Here is a 19,673-nt window from a genome sequence, read left to right on the forward strand (position 1 = left end):
TGTCCGTGAAACTCCGGGCCTGAAATAATAGTGTCATCAAAGGCGGGTGACCAAAGCGGGTGATTCTCTTTCCCGGCCCGGATAACACCGACATGGAAATACCAGCCCTGTTTTTTGTGAACTCGCCCATAGAAACTGACAGGAGCTTCTATGGGCGTGTTCACGAAAAACTGGGTTGATATTTCCATCCCAGTATTATCCGGGCCGGGAAAGAGTGTCACCGAACTGTCAAACCTACATAGGTACTTATACTCTTTGTGTCAAACGTAGTGGTTATGTATTCTTTGTCAAACTATAAAAAAATGATAAATAAATAAATGTAAAAGTTTGATAACATGATATTTTTATGAGGATGTGCAGGCTGTACCTACTGATGTAAATGTTTATTTTCTTCACTGTCTGTCGTTTAATTCTGTGCAATCGAAGCCTTTCTAGGCTTATTAGTAAGTTTCTTAACTACACCTTGATTGAATAATTTAATAAGCTATTTTACTTTTATAGTAATTGAACAAAAACACCTCGCTAAAATTCTAATGCCGTTTGAAAGAATGGAAACTTCTTTAGAAGATTGCTTGTTTCAAGCTATACAAAACGCAGATCAAGAGACTATTGTGTGCCTTCTGGACAGAGGTAATGGAAAAAAAACTAAATAACTTACAGATTACAATTGAAATTAGCATAATAAATACTATTTATGTCAAAAAAAAAATGGTGATTCTGGTCACAACATTGTAGTAAAAAATAAAAATCTTAAAAAAATAATTTAGGCTTTTTTGTATTTACACTATAAGTCCTCTTATCAGTTACTTGATCTTATTTTCAGGTGCCAATCCCAATAAGATAGCTAGTCATGGAAAAACATGTCTAGGTGAAGCATCTAACACGGGTAATGCAAGCATAGTTAAGTTATTGATTGAAGCCACAAAATCATCATTGAACAACAGATCACAGTCACATTTATCTAGAAAACGCCAGATTAAAACTCACAAACGTAAAATTAGGAATGATAGCCAACATGAAGAAACTCTCACTAAGTACAAGAATCCTAGCGAGAGATCAATTAAAGATTGTTTGGGACTCCAACTTGAAACCATAAGGTCTAATCAGGAGTCCAAGAGTAAAATGAATCGTGGTTACTTTGTTTTTATACACAGTGACGGGTCCAGCAGTGACGAAAGTAGAATCACAAGTTTGCTTTCCCCTTTAAGTCCTCTAACACCATCGCCTCAGGATGATTTAGAGTGGGATGAAGATATTGGAAATGTGGCACCAACAACTAGTGAAGATGAGACTTGGTCTTCCATGTACAAGTTAGTATCTTAGGAAAACTGAGGGCTGCCACATAATACGGTATTTGACTATTTTGTATACGTTTTATAAATTAAAACTACACAATGCCTGTTATCGAACAGAAAAACAATTTTTTAGCTACCTTTACTAATAACAAGGTTTTAAATTCAAGATTAGACTGAGAAAGATATACTGGCATGTGACGTCACACGCCAGTACTGCCATACTTGCTGCATAGAGAAAAGCGTTTGAAAAAGAGACAGGTATATAGATTTTTCAAAAAATCTCTATAAATCCAATTTTCAACTGATTCAAATTTTCTCTTCGCTAAACACTATCTGTATATCTATATTTTCATAATAATATTAAGATATGGCAAAATCAGGAGTTGTCAAATACCGTATTATGTCTCCAAGCAAAAATCATTTATACATCTTATATGAAACCTTAGATGTGGTCTCTTGAGTGGCAGCTTAAAAAATAATTGGTATCCATACACATTCTTCAGTAATTAGGTTCTGATAATATTTATTTTTTACAGATGGTATGCCTCTATTCTGGAATGTACTGGTGCTGCTATTGCTTCTGCCTCAATGGAAATTTATGGAATTGATCAACAAGATGCATATATGAGAACAGCCCTACATTATGGGGCTGAACAGGGTCATACTGAGGTTGTTAGGGTACTATTAGATGCAGGTAATTTTTTTGTCTTTTGGAGGTATGTAACCCTAAAACACGCTTTAACAAGAAAAGCACACTTGTCATTAAGCTGGGTATTTATATGTACATAATGTGAATGGGCTGATAAATTTTTCTTGTCATGGTTACATCCCCTGGACAATTCTTTATGATCATGAGTTTCTGTGTTTTCTGTGGTTAAAATTCATAGTGTACACTTTTGTTGTAGTTACAAACCCATTATTTTATGGACTGTCTCCTAAGCACATAAGTAGCATATATTATACCTAACTGTTTTTTCAAGTAACTCTATCACTGTTGTCTCTTGGACAAAATAACAAACAAGAAAAATTTGATTGACCATTGATCTGAGATATAATACGGTATTTGACTATTTTGTATATGTTTTATAAATTAAAACTACACAATGTCTGTTATCAAATAGAAAAACAATTTTTTAGCTACCTTTACTAATAACAAGGTTCTAAATTCAAGATTAGACAGTGAAAGACATACTGGCATGTGACGTCACACGCCAGTATCGCCATACTTGCTGCATAGAGAAAAGCGTTTGAGAAAGAGGCAGGTATATAGATTTTTCAAAAGTGTTTAGCAAAGAGAAAATTTAAATCGGTTGAAAATTGGATTAATAGTGGTAATCCAATTTTAAACCGATTTCAATTTTCTCTTTGCTAAACACTCTATCTGTATATCTATATTTTCATAATAATATTAGGATATGGCAAAATCAGGAGTTTACAAATACCATATTAAACAATATCTCAGATCGATTAAGTAATCGAAGAATCAATTATTTCAACTGAAAAGGATCGATTTTTAAAATCAATCCAGAGTACTGAAACGATCTAGTGAATCGATATTTCGACATTGAAGATCGAGAATCCCGAATCGGAATCGGTTTTAACTATCTTTCTCTTGAAATTCGTAATTAGAACTTATTATCGTGCCGCCCTGCTTACGCTAATAGTAAACCCGGATTTTTAAATTCCATGGAAAAAATGTAAACAAAGGTGTTGCCGTTATCAAAAAACAATTGCAGAATTCAAGATATTTTATTTTTCCACAATTGCCAGAAATCGACTTCCCATTAAAAAACTGTATTTATTAATCAAGATAAAATATTTTAATTTACTGATGAAAATCTTTACTTTGGCATTTACACTTTGATATATTAATGTACAAAGAGAGTACTGTTTTCGTATGCATAATTTATTTCTTGTCCTGGTATTACACCCGGGTTTTTAAGCTGTGGGCCGCTCGACGCGAGACGTTACTCAATGCTCTAACATTCGAGACTGAATCCGTAATCGTTTTCCAGTGACTGTTGTTCTGTTATTTTTTTTACCGTCGACATTGTTGTTATATTTTATTGTAGTTAAGTTGTTCATTGTTACTTTTTCCGTTGTTTTTCGTTTATTTTTATATGAAAGGATGGACTCTGGTCCACGTACTTCTCGGTCAAAAGACGACTTATAAGTTGTCTCCCGTAAAAACGGCTCTTTTATCGAAAATAGAAAAAAATATGGTAACAACAGAATTTTATATAATATTTCTAGCAGGCCCATACCTTGAAATCCCCTGAAAAGTCACTTTGACAAAGACGAAACTTTGTTTACATTTTTTCCGTGGGATTAAGAATCCGGGTTTAGGTATTTGATAGGAAAGTAAGAAGGACGACATATTGAAAATACGAGCTAGAAAAGCAAATCAAGAAAAGATCGATTTTTAGAATCGATCTTTTTGACTTCGATTTTTTGTGAATCGATTTGGATTGATTCGAGTATCGATCTTTTCTGGAAAGAATCGCCATCCCTAATCACAGATTGAGATCCATAAAATTCGTATTGTATCCATATCATCCAAACTATCTTGCAGGTAGTAAGGTAGAAGTTACAGCAGGGGATGGTTTAACTCCCTTACATGTAGCAGTCATCAAGAATCACTTGGAAATTGTAAAAATGCTGCTAATAGCAGGCAGCCATGTCAACTATAAAACTCATGAGAAAATGACTCCTCTGCACTATGCAGCATCCAATGGATTTTTAGATTTAGTATGTGTATATTTTATTTAATTTTATAAACAATCTTATTAATTCACTGGTTTTAATGCAAGACAAATAACTGATCATTATATTGCAGGTAAAAATGCTAGTCATTAATGGTGCTAATTTAGAAGGCAGAGATACAAGTGAACGCACAGCTTTGTTCTTAGCAGCAGGAAGAGGTCATGTGGATATTGTTAGATATCTCATTAAAGTTGGAGCAAATGTAAATGGGGAGGAGATTCATGGTAAAAATAATAAATATTTTTGAACTGTTTTGATACTCGCAATTAGTTCTACGTAGCTTATAGTTTGGTTTTATGTAGCAAAATATATGAATATGGGCATCTCATCAATACCTTTTTTTTTTCAGGATATACACCTCTGTGTGAGGCTGTGTGGCATAGATTTCCTGAAGTGGTTGAAGTTCTATTAATAGCAAAAGCTCGAATAACACATTCACATAAACTTTTACATTATGCAATCATACAGAGACAGGTAATACAAACAGGTTTTGTACACTACAATGTAGGTACCTAATCATTAATTTCTGTATTTGTAACCAACAGGTAAGTTTTGAGTTCTCACTCGTAAACTGTTTTTAGGGTTCCAGAACCAAAATGGCAAAAACGGAACCCTTATAGTCTCGCCATGTCTGTGTCTGTCTGTCTGTTTGTCCGTCCGTCCGCGGCTTTGCTCAGGGACTATCAATGCTAGAAAGCTGTAATTTTGCACGGATATATATGTAAACCATGCCGACAAAATGGAACGATAAAAATTAAAAAAAAAAATTTAGGTCAAATAGGGATGATTTTTTTTTCTCATCCAACCCTATAGTGTGGGGTATCGTTGGATAGGTATTTTAAAACCATTAGGGGTTTGCTAAGACGATTTTTAAGACGACTCTAAAATCTAAACCGGTGGGTGGAAAAAATTTAAAAAATTCAGGATGGTAGTAAGTATATCAAACTTTCAAGGAAAACTATAACGGCTTAGTTTTCTTGAGAATTATTAGTAGTTTTACTCTTATATAGCAGCCTAAGGTATAAAATATACCTAAACTTGGAAGATTCCGTATAAAATACGAAATACTTAGAAAATCATTACTTAATTTTTTCATAATGGCTACGGAACCCTATTTTGGGCGTGTCCGACACGCTCTTGGCCGTTTTTTTTGCAGGAAGAAATTGTAAAAATGCTCTCTAATTGTGGTGGAGGCCTCAATCTACATAACGATAATGGTGATACGCCACTGCTGCTAGCGGCTCGGCTGTCGCAGCCTGTAGTTGCAAGGATTTTGTTGCAAAAAGGTTAGATTGAAAGATTGCAATGATTGTTAAGTTATAACTAGTTAGGAAAAACGTAAAACCGATACAAAAAAAAAAAATTGCTCAAAAAATGGAACCGGCTACAAAAACCTTGAAAATATTTTTTTAGATGGTTCCATATTTTGTTAAAATTTTTTTTCTAGTGTTTTACTTTTTTGTTAAAATTTTTCTTTATTTCTCACTTTTTAGTGATTCGTAGCCAAAGTACATCTCACAACGATTCCATCAAGCCCAAACACGGCTTAGTTAGTTACGTACGTTGTTTTATAACAGAGTTCCGTTGCCTTCCTTTCGGCTTCAGCATCGAATCAGTTCGAAAGAATCATTAACTTAAAGCTTCTTCTTAGTCGCTTATCTAGGTATATTTATCATGATCGTTTATAGCCCCGCGAGCACACTTAGCTTTGACGAGTTCCATTGGCCATCTACGATCTTCTTCATCAGGTCCAGTTCACTAAATTATACTTTTTGTGTGTACTTTGCTTAGCTTAATGCTAAGAATGCCATAATCGTCATAGGTGTGCTTATAAATTTGAGCGTTGCCCTCGATTTCCCTAGGATTCCATCATCAGATCTTGACTTGGTGACAATGGGACCACCTCAGAAATGTACTTAACTACTCTTTTGAATAAAAAAATAATTTTGAAAATCGATCCACAATTGACTGGGTGAACATACATTTTTGAAGTCGGTTAATAAATGCATAATAATTTTATATTTCGAATGACATAAAAGCATTATATATGCTATATATTCTCTCTCTTCTTTTTCAACCTTTCACCACCCAATGCTGAGTGTAGGTCTCTTCTAATGCACGCCATTCTTCCCGGTATTGCGCCTTTCGCATCCAGTCCTTTCCGGCCACTCTAACAAGGTCGTCGGTCCAACGCATCGGTTGCCTGCCTATATTGATGATTGATGCGCCGCGCGCTTTGTTCCAAACAGCCAGTCTATTGCCGTAAGGTACATACTTACTTAGATGTCGATGGGTAGAAAATTATTTTCATGGTTTTTGTAGTCGGCTCAATTTTTTGTTATAATTTTTTTTAATAATTTATTGAATCAGGCGTTACTTTGCGGAGGTCCATATCAATGAACTAAAAGAATTTCCTTGCTCACCCGCGACCTTACGATAGCTAAGCTTATGCAAAATTCAAAATATGCGTGTTCATGCAGTTCCTCCACCTCCACACTGTAAGAACACACACAAATCACACAAACCCATCTATCACCACCACCACACTACACTGACTCGTTTCGAACTCAACCAGAGCTCATCTTCAGAGTGACACAACCGTACACCATGCTACCAGTTGTTAGACTAGTTAAGAATGTCTTGTCTTGTCTTGGATCTAATTTCAGCAATGGTAGTTAATAAAACACGCCTTGACAGTAAATAAATAAAAATCAAGGTAGTTTTGAAGGACGGTTAAAAAATTTATTAATAATTTGTGGGTAGTTTTGTTTTGTTTCATAAAACGTATGTGGGTACTTGGGGAGTTACAGTGACAAATTAAAACGGTGGTTGTAGTTCGTTAGTCTAACAACTGGTAGCATGGTGTACGGTTGTGTCACTCTGAAGATGAGCTCTGGTTGAGTTCGAAACGCGTCAGTGTAGTGTGGTGGTGGTGATAGATGGGTTTGTGTGATTTGTGTGTGTTCTTACAGTGTGGAGCTGGAGGAACTGCATGAACACGCATATTTTGCATAAGCTTAGCTATCGTAAGGTCGCGGGTGAGCAAGGAAATTCTTTTAGTTCATAATTTTTTTTGTTAGATTACCAAAAGAAAAAATATGTACTTATCCAATATTTTCCGATAAAATAACTGAAGGACTAAGTTTTTTTTTACCCAGCATACTACCGAATTGTTTCTACATAAAATACAATAATCCTGATATGTATTTTAAAAGAATAGAACAGTGTATCCAATTGTTATGTAAAAAAAAACTAAGAAGTATTTTTCCTTTACAGGTGCTCATGTGAATGCTTGTAACAGCATAACCGGTGCGACTGCACTACACATAGCTGTTGAAAGCATAGACTGTCCTGAAGTATTTGAGGAATTGCTTATGTGCTTATTAGAATATAGAATAGATATGAATGCAATTGCACTGACCGGAGATACGGCACTAAACAGGGCTTTGCTGTTGCACAAGTAAGTTGGCGGCATAACTACCTATAAACTCTATTACTAATATTTTTGAGGGGTGAAATACTTATAATCCTTACTTCCTTATTAATATTTCGCTCTTAAGCGATAAGGCCGCCTATTGCTTACCTTGTTTGTAATTTTCTATCTGTGTAGGTACCTTTTTATGTATCGCTCACTATTTCTGGTGTACAATAAAGAGTCATTGTATTTTGTATTATAAATGCGAAAGTAACTCTGTCTATTTATTAGCTTTTCATGCTTATACCTCCTGTTAACCTGTCGTTACTTTACTGGTTGGTGTAGTATCTAAGTTTTCATTTGTAATCAGCCATATTGTACCTACCGTTTGTACCCAAATAAACATTAAAACGTTAAGATGAAATTTGGCATGGAAATAGTTTGGCGCTCTGGGAAGTACATAACATACGTAAGATAGTTTTTATCCTAAAAAATTGTTTCCAGCGAGATGAACTAATTCTTGTCAGACAAAAGGTAGTTAAAAAATCCTAGTTTAAGTCTCATTAAAATTGCTACCTGTCTTACTAAAATTTTAACTTTCCAGAGACCACGCGGCAGTGCTACAAATTCGTTACGGTGCGAACGTGAATGCTTGTGATTTGCATTCCTGCGGTTTAGATAATTTATCAATAGCTAGCAGACGCTGCTCAAGTAACCTAGCACGCATGTTGCTGAAAGCAGGGCACCATGTGGCCCTTCCAGAACCTAGTACCCCGGTTCCCAAAGCAGGTACAGCTGCACATTGGCTATATTATGCCTCTAGAGAACCACTAAGCCTCTCTGACTATTGTAGAATTAAAATCAGATCTATAAGCAAGAAGAAAATATTATTCCAATACATTTCGTCACTACCTTTGCCGACTACCTTGAAAAGATTTCTAATGATGGAAGATGAAGGACTATAGTTAGAGATAAGTGAATTGTTATAAAATTTAGTAATTTTTAAAAATCCACCTTAGGTGTACCATTATATTACAATTCTGATATAGGGTTTGTTTGTTAGGTCTACATCGAAATCATAGGTTCGCTGTGCTATTCACTGATTCGCGTTGCTTATAACTACCTACCCTATGACTACGTTACGCTGTCCGTCTGAATAGATAGAAAGGAGAAATTTATACATGATGATAAAAAATAATGGTATGTGTGAAGTTCCCAATCCGCACTGGGCCCGTATGGGAACTACGGCCCAAGCGTTCGCATTCTGAGAGGACTGTCCCCACAGTGGGACGTGTATAGGCTGGGATGATGATGATAATTCCATAACAAAAAAAAATGTCGCACCTACGATTCGGACCGATTAGAATTTGTAGGTACCCTAAATAAGAGGGCTGCAATATTTTCTTCCGCCCCGGGCGGCTGATACCCACGCTACGCCACTATATAATACCTAATTAAATACCTACATCAAGATATGCTGTCGCGGTAAAGCGTGAATCAGTAAATAGCGCAATTAATTTATGATTTCGAGGTTGGTAAGTACACGACTAATAAATGTGGTAAAGCACAACTTGGCTTTTGTGCAAGGAGACTGGAACTTACTTGATTTATTTGAGTAAAACTCTGTTTTTTATATTTATTTTCTAGTCATTTGGCATTGTTTATTGAATAACAAAGGATAAGTTAAATAAGAGAGAAATTTAAAACAGAGCAGCGATCGATACAGTCTCCAGGGTCGAAATGCAGATGACTTACGAGAGTTAAGAGTACAAAATAGTAACAACGTATTTAGGCACAGTGGACTTAACACTTGACATTGCAAACTTTACGTAAATTAGAGTACCTATTGTCAGAAGGCATACAGTGACAAGGTATTAAAGTATTTAAAGTGCAGACCTTTTTTACCTCAACTGTACCTACAGTCCCCAGACCGTATTCGCTATAACGAAGTTATTGATTTCTGTGATAACGACGGCAGTCAAACTTATGACTGCTCTACCAGGGAGATACAGTACCAGCTCTATTTTTTTGTAGGCCCAAACTCAAAGCACGATGAGTCGAGATATCACTATTTCTCATGTAGCGCGATGAATTTAATTTGTGCTACAGATATAAAGTTTATGTGATATGACTGATGTTGGCTTCGAGTTTAGGCCGTAAGTTAACTTGAAATTAATATGTTACATAAAATAAAATAATTCACATTACATTCATGTATTTTATTTATTAGTAAAAGATATGACTATTAGTACAAAGGTGTAAGTGGGAAATATAAAATTTGATTATGTTTATGTACCTATTCTAAATCGGCTACGGCTATTAATAAAAGAACAGATGCTTGGTTTTTGCATATGGCGACGTCTTAGCTCTAACCTAAATGTATCGCTGGTCTGATTTTACACTCTTTACAGTCATTACGAATTATGGACCCAAAAAGTTAATAAAGATGTAGCAGCAGGTTTATAAATCATACATTCCTTTATTGCTATCAAGAAGGCTTAAGACATTGTCACACCACATCAATGTTACTTTACAGCCAATTCCAAAGACGCCTTCACACAAAAATATCAGTAATGTGGTTAAAATTAAGAATTGGCTGTTTGGAAACGAGCGATGTGTGATATGAAAGTATATTTAAAATACCTACTTACTCATTAGATCGAAGTAGAACTAGAAATTAATTTAGTTTTTCATTCGAAAGTGCATGGTTCAGTACGAAATACCTTGTTTTCATTAGATCGTAAAGGATTACCTATTAACGCACATTTTTACTTACAATTAAAATATAGGTAAATATTCCAAAAATGTAGGTAACTAAGTGAACAATTTATTTTCTTGACAAAAACACTTGTAGTCTTCTAAAACACTTAAACTCAGTACAAAAACTTTTACATGGCATAAAAATATCACCTTTAATAATTACTTACGTTAAAATTGAATTGTTCAATTTTGCAAATAATTTTACTCACAAAAGCATTAAGAGTATTTTCATGACATTTAATTTATTGCTATTTTATGCTTGTATATTAAAATAAAACAATGTTAAACCACAGTATATATAAGCTAATTTTAGCTTATATATATACTGTGGTTAAACCAAGTCGTCAGTTACTTACACTTGCTCGTCACATAATCCTTGTTTGTACCACCCCGATAATGGTTTTATTTAGTATAAGATTACATTTTTATCGCACTCTTACTGAGCAGACATCGGCAGGCCAGGGCCGTGTGTTATGGTATGGCCCATAATTAAGACACTTTTTAATTATAGTGATTAATACTATAAATAACTAAAAATTGCACGACGATTTGCACAAATTTAGTCCCAAGTTCAGAAAACTTTGTACTATGGGTACTAGACAATGTTTACATACAGAGAATTAACCGATAAAGTGGAAATCCATACTAATATTATAAATGCGAAACTGTGTTTGTATGTTTGTCCGTCTTTCGCATCGAAACGGAGCGACGGATCGATGTGATTTTTGACACAGGCTACTTTTTATCCCGGAAAGTCACAGTTCTCGAGGGAACGGCGAGCGATACCTTACCGGACGAAGCCGCGGGCAAAAGCTAGTGCAAAAAAAAACTCGTTTTTTTATGTAATCATAAATTATGATTCATAATTGTAATAACTAAAATGGCTTTGTTCCACTCACTGTACTTATACAGAAAAATTTATGGCGAAAAACTAGTGTTAGTATAAATAAGTGTAGTTTATATGGGATAAGTGCAAAATCACAAGTGTGTTGCAAGATTGGACATCATTGTCAATTTTATACTGTAGTTTTTTAGTATGTACTTAATAAGTCTTACTGCCAAGTTTCTTGCGGCGCATTCTTCTTGGCAATGATATGATGGTCTTTCCGAAAGCGCTGGTAGTTTAAAAAAATGACATGTAAAAGTGCCCATTTCGGCCTATTTAATGAATAAATTATTTGAATTTGAATGACCCTATTGATTAATTTTTCTATGTAAGCCGTGGTGGGTAAGCCGTGGTGGCCTAGTGGTTTGACCAATCGCCTCTCAAGCAGAGGGTCGTGGGTTCAAACCCCGGCTCGCACTTCTGAGTTTTTCGAAATTCATGTGCGGAGTTACATTTGAAATTTACCACGAGCTTTGTGGTGAAGGAAAACATCGTGAGGAAACCTGCACAAACCTGCGAAGCAATTCAATGGTGTGTGTGAAGTTCCCAATCCGCACTGAGCCCGCGTGGGAACTATGGCCCAAGCCCTCTCATTCTGAGGGGAGGCCTGTGCCCTGCAGTGGGACGTATATAGGCTGGGATGATGATGATGATTGATTATTTTTTATATGAGGTATATTATGTATGATATAGGTAATAGATATAAATATAGGAATGACTCGGGCACAAACATTAATCTTCATCACACAAGTACCTGCTCCTACCAAGATTCGAACTATGTGTAACATGATATGCCAGATTACAACTCCAGCATCCAAACATGACATTAGCATCTAAAACAATTTATTATACTTATGTAAACAGCCCTGCACAAATTGTAATACATATTACGTCATAAGATTTAAAATTTATACATAAAACACAAGGTACTTACACAAAACAACATTTATTAAATATTTATGATTAAGTATATTGATTATCCTCCTGAGAACCCACGTCAAATTTTTAATATAAGAATTACAAACTTTATGACAATCATGAAAAGGGGACATTTGGTTAAACAATATTTCAAAATTTCGTATGAGGAGTCTTGAGGAGGTTAAAATGATTATCATGTATGCACACAGAGACCCATAAGTTGCTATGCTTTCTTCAGCTTTTTCTTTTCATATTAATATTTTGGTGGTAAAATATTTACTATGGTTATGTAATATTTTTCTTCACCAGGTGAACTCAAAGCTAGATCAAAGTTAATAGAAGAGGTAATATTTAACTTGAATTAAAAAACAAGTTTTTTTGCATCTGTTCCATGAAAACAAAAGCAAAGATATATGTATATATATCATTTTCAATCATTTATATATATATAAATTGAAAATGTTGAAAATTCAGAAAAATCGAAATATCTCATAAGTTTTACGAAGCTTTTAAGAGGTAATTTTTTAGTGTTTGGTAGGTGACCTACCCACCTACCTCCCTCTTAAGTTTGTCTTGCGACTAGTGGGACACCTCGACACAATAAGAGCTTGGGGTGTAGTTTCTACGTGGGTCTAGTGTGGAGATACATATTTATAAGTTAACAATGATTAAAAAAATTACTTCTTTTTTTTACATAAAACTGACCATGATTGACCCCTACCTCACATGATTGTTTAGTGCAGATGAGGCCAAAAGTGTATCTCACCGGTTCAGTAACAGCCTATTAATTCTAGCCTTGCCTTGCAGCTATAGCATTGAAGAGCCCTAGATTGTGCTTACTCGGAAATACAGACGACGGTAGCGAAAACAACTTTCCTTATTATTAGGACCTAAACAAAACATAATAAAAAATAAGCTAGATAAGCATGAATTTACGTAAAATTACTAGCTATGATTATAAAATTTCAACAATATTAACAAAACATCTGTATAAATGCACACAATATATTTAACATCAAAATGAAACAATATTTAATGTCAATAAAATTACACACTTAAAATAAAATAATAATTATTTAATTTTTGTTACAATACTGGGAAAGATAAATTAACTTAAATATAAAGCAGGATTTTGTATGAATACAACATTTGAAGTACTTATCTACTGTTAGCTGTAGCAACTATTACTTATTCTGTGGCTGTAGGTACAATGGCATTACGTATCCTGCTCAAAAAAGTCTAGCTGATCACAAGTATTATGATATGAGATTTTGTAATCACTTTTGAAAGTTTGTAGGTATTTTTATACTTATGATGACTATCAATTTGTTGCAAGTTCAGATGCTACACGACCTCTGTTGTCTTTAATATTTGCAAGTTCAGGGGCAGCATCTAACAAAAAAAATTCCAACTCGATGCGCTTGTTTGCTGTTGCCTTATGTAAAGCAGTTTGTCCATCTATATCTTGCATTGTCACACAGGCTCCAGACTGCAGCAAGAAATTAACAGTAGATGCTTTACCTTAAAGAAAAAAAGTCTTATTATAGTACTTTTCTGAAAGCTTGGGTACGGTGACATTTACTTTTTTCCATTCCACGCCATTAATGTTTCAGGCCAATATTTTATAAAAAATATACTTGAATCTTTAAAAAAAAAAAAGAAATATATCTCCATGTAGCTAAAAATATTTCGTAATAATAAACACAAATCACTTGAACATATACTTAAGTATATTTTTTTTGTTATAAAACTAATAATTAATTAATTTTAATCTCGTCAACTTTCATCGCGAACTCAACTACAATAGAGCTTGACTTTGCTTAACGACCGAATCGATTCCACAATCTTGTCAAATCCTTTCGACTCGCATCATCTGTGTCAATTTTATTGTACGAGAGCGAAGGGCCTTGAATGCGTCTTTGTTTCAGAGGCGACCGTAGTGCAGGGTGTGCGTTGCACACGGGCGCAGCGGTGTTAGAGGCGTCGGCCGCGGCATCACAGAGTACTTTATACATTTTGTACCTATTCCATTTTGACCGCGCCCTTCCTAGATGGCGCAAAAGTAATAATTGCACACGGGCGCTACAAGGACTAAAGACGCCGCTGCTTTGTTTTGAGTGTTTCGTATTGTTTGATGTTTTGAACTGTTATTAAATTTTGTTATTACGGTTTTTGTTATTTTTTTTACCGTTATTAGTTTTGATATAGTGTCAAAGAAGACCGCATGGTTTGCGGCGTGGCGCAGGTTGGCGAAGCCGCAGGCGAAAACTAGTTAAAAATATAAATAATCACTAATAAAATCGATTACGCACCCTTCGCATATCTAATCGAGAATCGCAATAAATCGATTCGAATTTACATTGTTACAACCCTTTAATAGCTTAATGACGTTTCACCATACCCAAGCTATCCGAATAGTGGCTGCATTCTTCATGATAAAGAGCCAATTTTGAAATTAGGACACTAAAAAAAAAAAAACTGAATAAAGAAACTATTGCCTTCAATTTTTTTGCTCTTTTCAATGCTATTCAGTAATCACTTGTGTTCCTTGTCCTGCTATGTTGTTACTTGTTACTCAGTGGTTTATTAATTCAATTCAATTCTTGAAAATATAGCTCCATTGATACTATCGATGATTCCGCCAATGTCGAGGTTGGAAAAGACACTATCATTTTAGCCGTTGTTCAGTAGAATTGGTTTACTTATTAAAAATTAAAGAGTCTCTGTTGACGCTACTGTTAAATGTCATAAAGGCCTATGACAATATGTGGTCTAAAACAGAAGCGGCGCTAAGCGTAGACGACGTAGGCCACTGCCCACAGCCTCGCGCCTTGAAAGTTTCTATGTTTTCTTGCTCCTCTAATGTGTGTTGTGCCCTCATAGGGCTTCTCAAATTTATCTTGTGCACGCTAAATTTAGGTCCTGCATTGCATCACCACTGTTCTAAAACTGCAAAATTTTGTTAAAATGGATACAGATACAGGCTGTTTTGTCAGTTAAAATTTTACCATACCAATTAAAGGGTTACTTGGATTTTGCCATTTCTCCATAACCCCTTTAAGGTAAGAGCTGCCCTTGAAACCTTTATCTTAACCTCAACCTTAGATATTTGTGTAATTATTTTTAAGCACTTACCAGCTGCTGCAGCTTTGTGCAATGGTGTAGCTAATCCGCTTGTCTGAGCATTAACATTTGCCCCAACTTGAATCAACGTCTTACAAATATCTATGTGGCCATTACGTGCAGCATAGTGTAGTGCTGTGTAGCCAGAGTTGTCTGGCATATTTACAAATTCCTTGGCATTCTTTGCTTTATCAATTAATGTGATTATTTTGTCTTTCTCACCATTGAATGCTGAAAAGTAAAAATAAATCGAATAAATTTATGGAAAATTAAAATAAAATGTTTAAGTCAAGTCTGTACTGGAACTGACCTGAACCTGACTGGAACTGAACCACCCTACTTTGCAACAATTTTAAACCCTAACCAAAATGTTGTTTCTAAAATAAGTTTCTGTTAAAAATTTCATTTTAATACAAGCTTTTTTTGCTGACTGTACTTTTTGTTGACTGCACTTGCATTGTCATTTAAACTGCATAGCCGTACCAAATTTCAAGTCGGTACTATATTAACAATTGAGGGGTCCCTCCTGTGGAGATGATCCTGGCAGGACCACCAAGATGTCACAACCAGATTACCAGAAAGTAGTGTCACAAAATTTACATAAGTATGTCACATTTCAAGTCAATTGGACTGCTGGAAATGGGTCAAATTTAGCTTCCAAGATTTGACCCAAATAAATAAATAAACAGGGCAAGCTAAAGAAAAGCTTATAAAAACTGCCACACCCAGTGTTGTAAATTAAATGTAATATATGGAATGGATACATTAGTAAGAGCCAATATTCAGAATCTGAAAGAGTTTTGTTCACCATCCTCTCAGAATAGGTATATTTAAAGAGATGATGCTTAAACCTCTTGTATGCTTAAGACGATCCATGTCAAATTTAAGGCTATCTATTTGTATTTTTTTAAAATCAGCGGAATTTGTGCTTATTAAAACAGATGAGACTAGAATTCAACACTTTTTTAGTTCCTGCACACAAGGGGTTAAGGTTAAGTTTCATGAACCAAAGACAGTACCAACTGAACAAATAAATACTATTCATGGATAAAAATAATTTATAATTGATTTAGTCCACTGTATTTTACTAAGGATTTGTTATCAACCTCAACATCTTGGTTGCCTGATAAGAAGTTATTTTTGTTGACTAAATGGATTAAGTAAGATTATGTTGCAATTAGATATTAAACTTCAAGGGTACATATGACACAATTTTCTCAATCAAATACTCACTTAAGATTAGGGGTTGTTAATTCAGGCACAATTTTGTCAATGTTACATTCTCCTCCCTCCTGGTGAGATGTCATGCTATTACTGCTATTAGGATTGACCTTCTCCCCTCTTAATCTCACACGTCTTTTAAAAAAAAATATAAAGTTATGTTTCATATTGATTATATTTACCTGCATTCCATATACCTCTCTCCCAATCCATTTCGGATATTGTCTGGCAAACAGATTGATTGGCAGCAGTGCAATGAGTGTGGTTACATCCAATGTGATCCATTTTTATGCATAAACACAAACAGCTATCTAAAAATATATGGTGACTTATATTATCACATCTAGATTTCACGCTGGAGTGTCCAGGTGATTTCGTTTTCACCTGTGCTGGACACAATTTTGTAGCCAAGTTGGGCTAAAGAGTTGATAGCACGTAGGACATTGGCTTTCATTGTGACGCCATTACCAGGGATGAGTATCCCTGAGCCAGGATATTTCTTACTCAGTGCACTTATCTCTTCCTGTCCTAATCCAAACACAGAACAATCATATGCATGAAGAGAACCCTTGATGGCAATGTAAACAACACCTTCATCTGCCTCTGATAAGGGTAATTTACACAAATTTACTGTGGAAGGATTCTGGCTACCTTTTGTGTCCATAATAATTACCCAAAAATAGTATAAAAAGGTTGTTATATAGAGTTATACTTCGTCGTCTTTTGTAAGCTGATTGCCAAAGTGCATAGCCTCTTTGCTGAAGTTAGTAATGTTGTCTTGCTCTACAATTACTGAAGGTTCTGGTTCAGAAAACTCTTTTCTCATAGTCCACATATACTCATTATAGTCTTGCTTAACTGCAGTTGAGCTGGATGCTACTACTTTGTAACCTAAAACCTGTAACAGATAATAAGGACCCTGACCAGTTAACAAAACCAAACTAGGTACTGAACTTTACTCACGTAGTCCCGACGTGACTCATACACAGTATAGTTAATTAGTGATAAAATAAAGTAGAGCATACCATGATGTCAACAAACAATTAACTGCGACTTACCTCTAATGCGCTAAGTATTACACAAGGGTGCTGCAAGTAGACAATGGTCGAGTCGTCGGAGTATCCACCACAAGCAAACCGTTTTAGCTGCTCTATGTCACTAGCTGCAAAGAAAATTTGAATTACGGTCAATGTCCCACTTTTACATCACCGTATACGAAAGATTTGGTTCTGTGTAGACAAGCTAGTGATCTTTTATCACAAACGTCAGATGAAATCTAAAATACAACTAAATTTATTTACGTTTCTGTCAATAATGTTTAATAAATAACAACCTTTTAAGCCGGATACCAAAACACGCCACGGGTTTTATGCCCATAAGATGCGAGATTACCTCTAATCAGAATGTAGGGCATTGATTACGGATAGTATTATACAGCTTTTTTAAATTCTTTATCCTTAGTTATTTGGTTTACTTTTTAGTACTGTTCGTTTACGACAAGTCAACTTTGCGTCAAATCAACAACGTATTTTTCTTTTCTCTTTCTTTCTCATTGTCTCATACCTATATAACAGGGCTTAAAATACCGTTAAAAAATGGTAACGTTACCAACTGTCAAACAGATTTAACGTTAAATCATAATTAACGTTAAACGATTTACCGTTACTTATACAACTTTTTACCGGTATTAAAAATGGTAACGTTATCAGCTATTCATTAAATTAACGTTAATTCAAAAGTATCGTTAAATCGTTTTAACGGTATTTATATTATACTATTTACCGGTAAGCTTGGGTAACGTTAAATGGCAGATTATCCTCATTTATCGAGCGAGTATGCACGCGCAATACGCTCATCCCTCGTCGTTTTTAGGGTTCCGTACCTCAAAAGGAAAAAACGGAACCCTTGTAGGATCACTTTTTGTCCGTCTGTCCGTCTGTCTTTCTGTTTAGACTCTTTTCACAGGAACGTGTGGAGGTATCAAGGTGAAATTTATAGGGGTAGATATTGTATGAGAAATACGAATATCTGTTCTCGAGTCTTGGGTGCATAATAGATGTTTTCTCAAACATGCTCGGAAATGTATGCGTTAATGTCACGAAATGGAGACATGAAGTTTCTCATTTATGGCTCCCTACCACCTCCCTACATAACTTCTTGGCCTAGACCATGAAGTATGTATGAAAATCCATTATTGTCCGCTGCTCTAACTTTTAATTTTGCTTACTAACATTAAACTGACAAAGGAAAAAACACTACTCTATAAACATTTGCGATACTGCGATGCGATGCGATACGATGCAAAGCGATGCGATGCGATGCGGTGCGATGCGAGCGATGCGATGCGATGCGAAGCGATGCGATGCGATGCGATGCGATGCTCCTCCTTTTTTGAAGTCGGTAAAAAGTCGCCAGATAAGTCGCTAAACCATTTTTGTCGTCAAAACCTTTTTGTCGCTAACACTTAAGCAAAAATCGCTAGTTCTAGCGACAGTCGCTAAATTGGCAACACTCGGTAGCATAGCAAATATTACCGAAATGTTACTTCGGTATCGTTATATTAATGTGAATTGGGGCTATCGCGTACAATTCGTAAACTAGACCGTAAAAGTAACGTAATCAGCGTAACGTCTATAATGTTATCTCAATTAGTTTTTGGTGACCTAACGCGGGTTATTTATTATAGAAATAATTTTGTGAATATTTGCAATATTAAATAAATTAATGGAAAATATGCTTCCGGGGCAATGAATGTCTGTGTTTTTGAGACAGTTTGCTGTCTTTCGAAACCTTTTTCCTCCCTTTTTTCCGACAATAACGGCGGACAATCTAAAACTGTGGCACGCTCGAATATTTTTGTGGTACTGCTTTACGGTATATTAAAATATGTTCGTATTAACTTTGTCTGTACGCCCGTAATAACAGACTTTGAAAGCCAACTTAGAAAATCTCAAGCAAACAGTTGGCATCTAGTGAGACAAAAAAACGATATGCCTCATTGGGTAAACTAGCCCTACAATGTAAAGTCTCAATTACACGGTAAAAATAATTAATCAGGTAACGTTACTATAATGTTAAGTTACCATTTAACGTTAATTTTTTTACCGGTACTAGTATTATGTAATATTCATTTTACCGTTATTTAAAACGTTACTTATAGTGTGAATTTGGTAACGTTAACAAGCCCTGCTATATTAATTCAAGATCAGAATGTTACATAATAAAAATGTAGATTTCTGCTTTGTCGATAAAGTGGGTGTACACGGGTATCTAATGAACGCACAGTCAGGCG

The 19,673-nt window shown here is 35.2% G+C and overlaps 2 protein-coding genes and 1 pseudogene across 3 annotated transcripts; 1 reads left to right on the plus strand and 2 right to left on the minus strand.

Moving 5' to 3' along the window:
* Positions 1–75: 75 nt before the first annotated feature.
* Positions 76–9,682, plus strand: LOC141426623 (uncharacterized). 2 transcript variants are annotated; one of them, XM_074085661.1, is made up of 10 exons: positions 76–242; positions 502–630; positions 824–1,310; positions 1,832–1,989; positions 3,868–4,043; positions 4,132–4,282; positions 4,408–4,532; positions 5,215–5,344; positions 7,335–7,518; positions 8,078–9,682. In XM_074085661.1, exons 2-10 carry the CDS (start codon positions 534–536, stop codon positions 8,436–8,438), a joined length of 1,869 nt encoding a protein of 622 aa, XP_073941762.1. In that variant the 5' UTR covers positions 76–242; positions 502–533; the 3' UTR covers positions 8,439–9,682. The 2 variants fall into 2 exon arrangements, with proteins under 2 accessions (XP_073941762.1, XP_073941760.1); XM_074085659.1 differs by lacking the exon at positions 76–242 and adding an exon at positions 260–375.
* LOC141426625 (uncharacterized) lies at positions 9,678–16,767 on the minus strand. Its single transcript, XM_074085663.1, has 3 exons — positions 16,564–16,767; positions 15,173–15,391; positions 9,678–13,558 (listed from the first exon to the last, which is right to left on the minus strand). Exons 1-3 carry the CDS (start codon positions 16,664–16,666, stop codon positions 13,359–13,361), a joined length of 522 nt encoding a protein of 173 aa, XP_073941764.1. The 5' UTR covers positions 16,667–16,767; the 3' UTR covers positions 9,678–13,358.
* A 231-nt stretch (positions 16,768–16,998) lies between these two features.
* Positions 16,999–17,897, minus strand: LOC141426626 (uncharacterized; annotated as a pseudogene).
* Between the last annotated feature and the right edge of the window lie 1,776 nt (positions 17,898–19,673).

This window comes from Choristoneura fumiferana, chromosome 3, assembly GCF_025370935.1.
Source record: "Choristoneura fumiferana chromosome 3, NRCan_CFum_1, whole genome shotgun sequence".
In the NCBI taxonomy this organism is placed as follows: Eukaryota; Metazoa; Arthropoda; class Insecta; order Lepidoptera; family Tortricidae; genus Choristoneura; species Choristoneura fumiferana.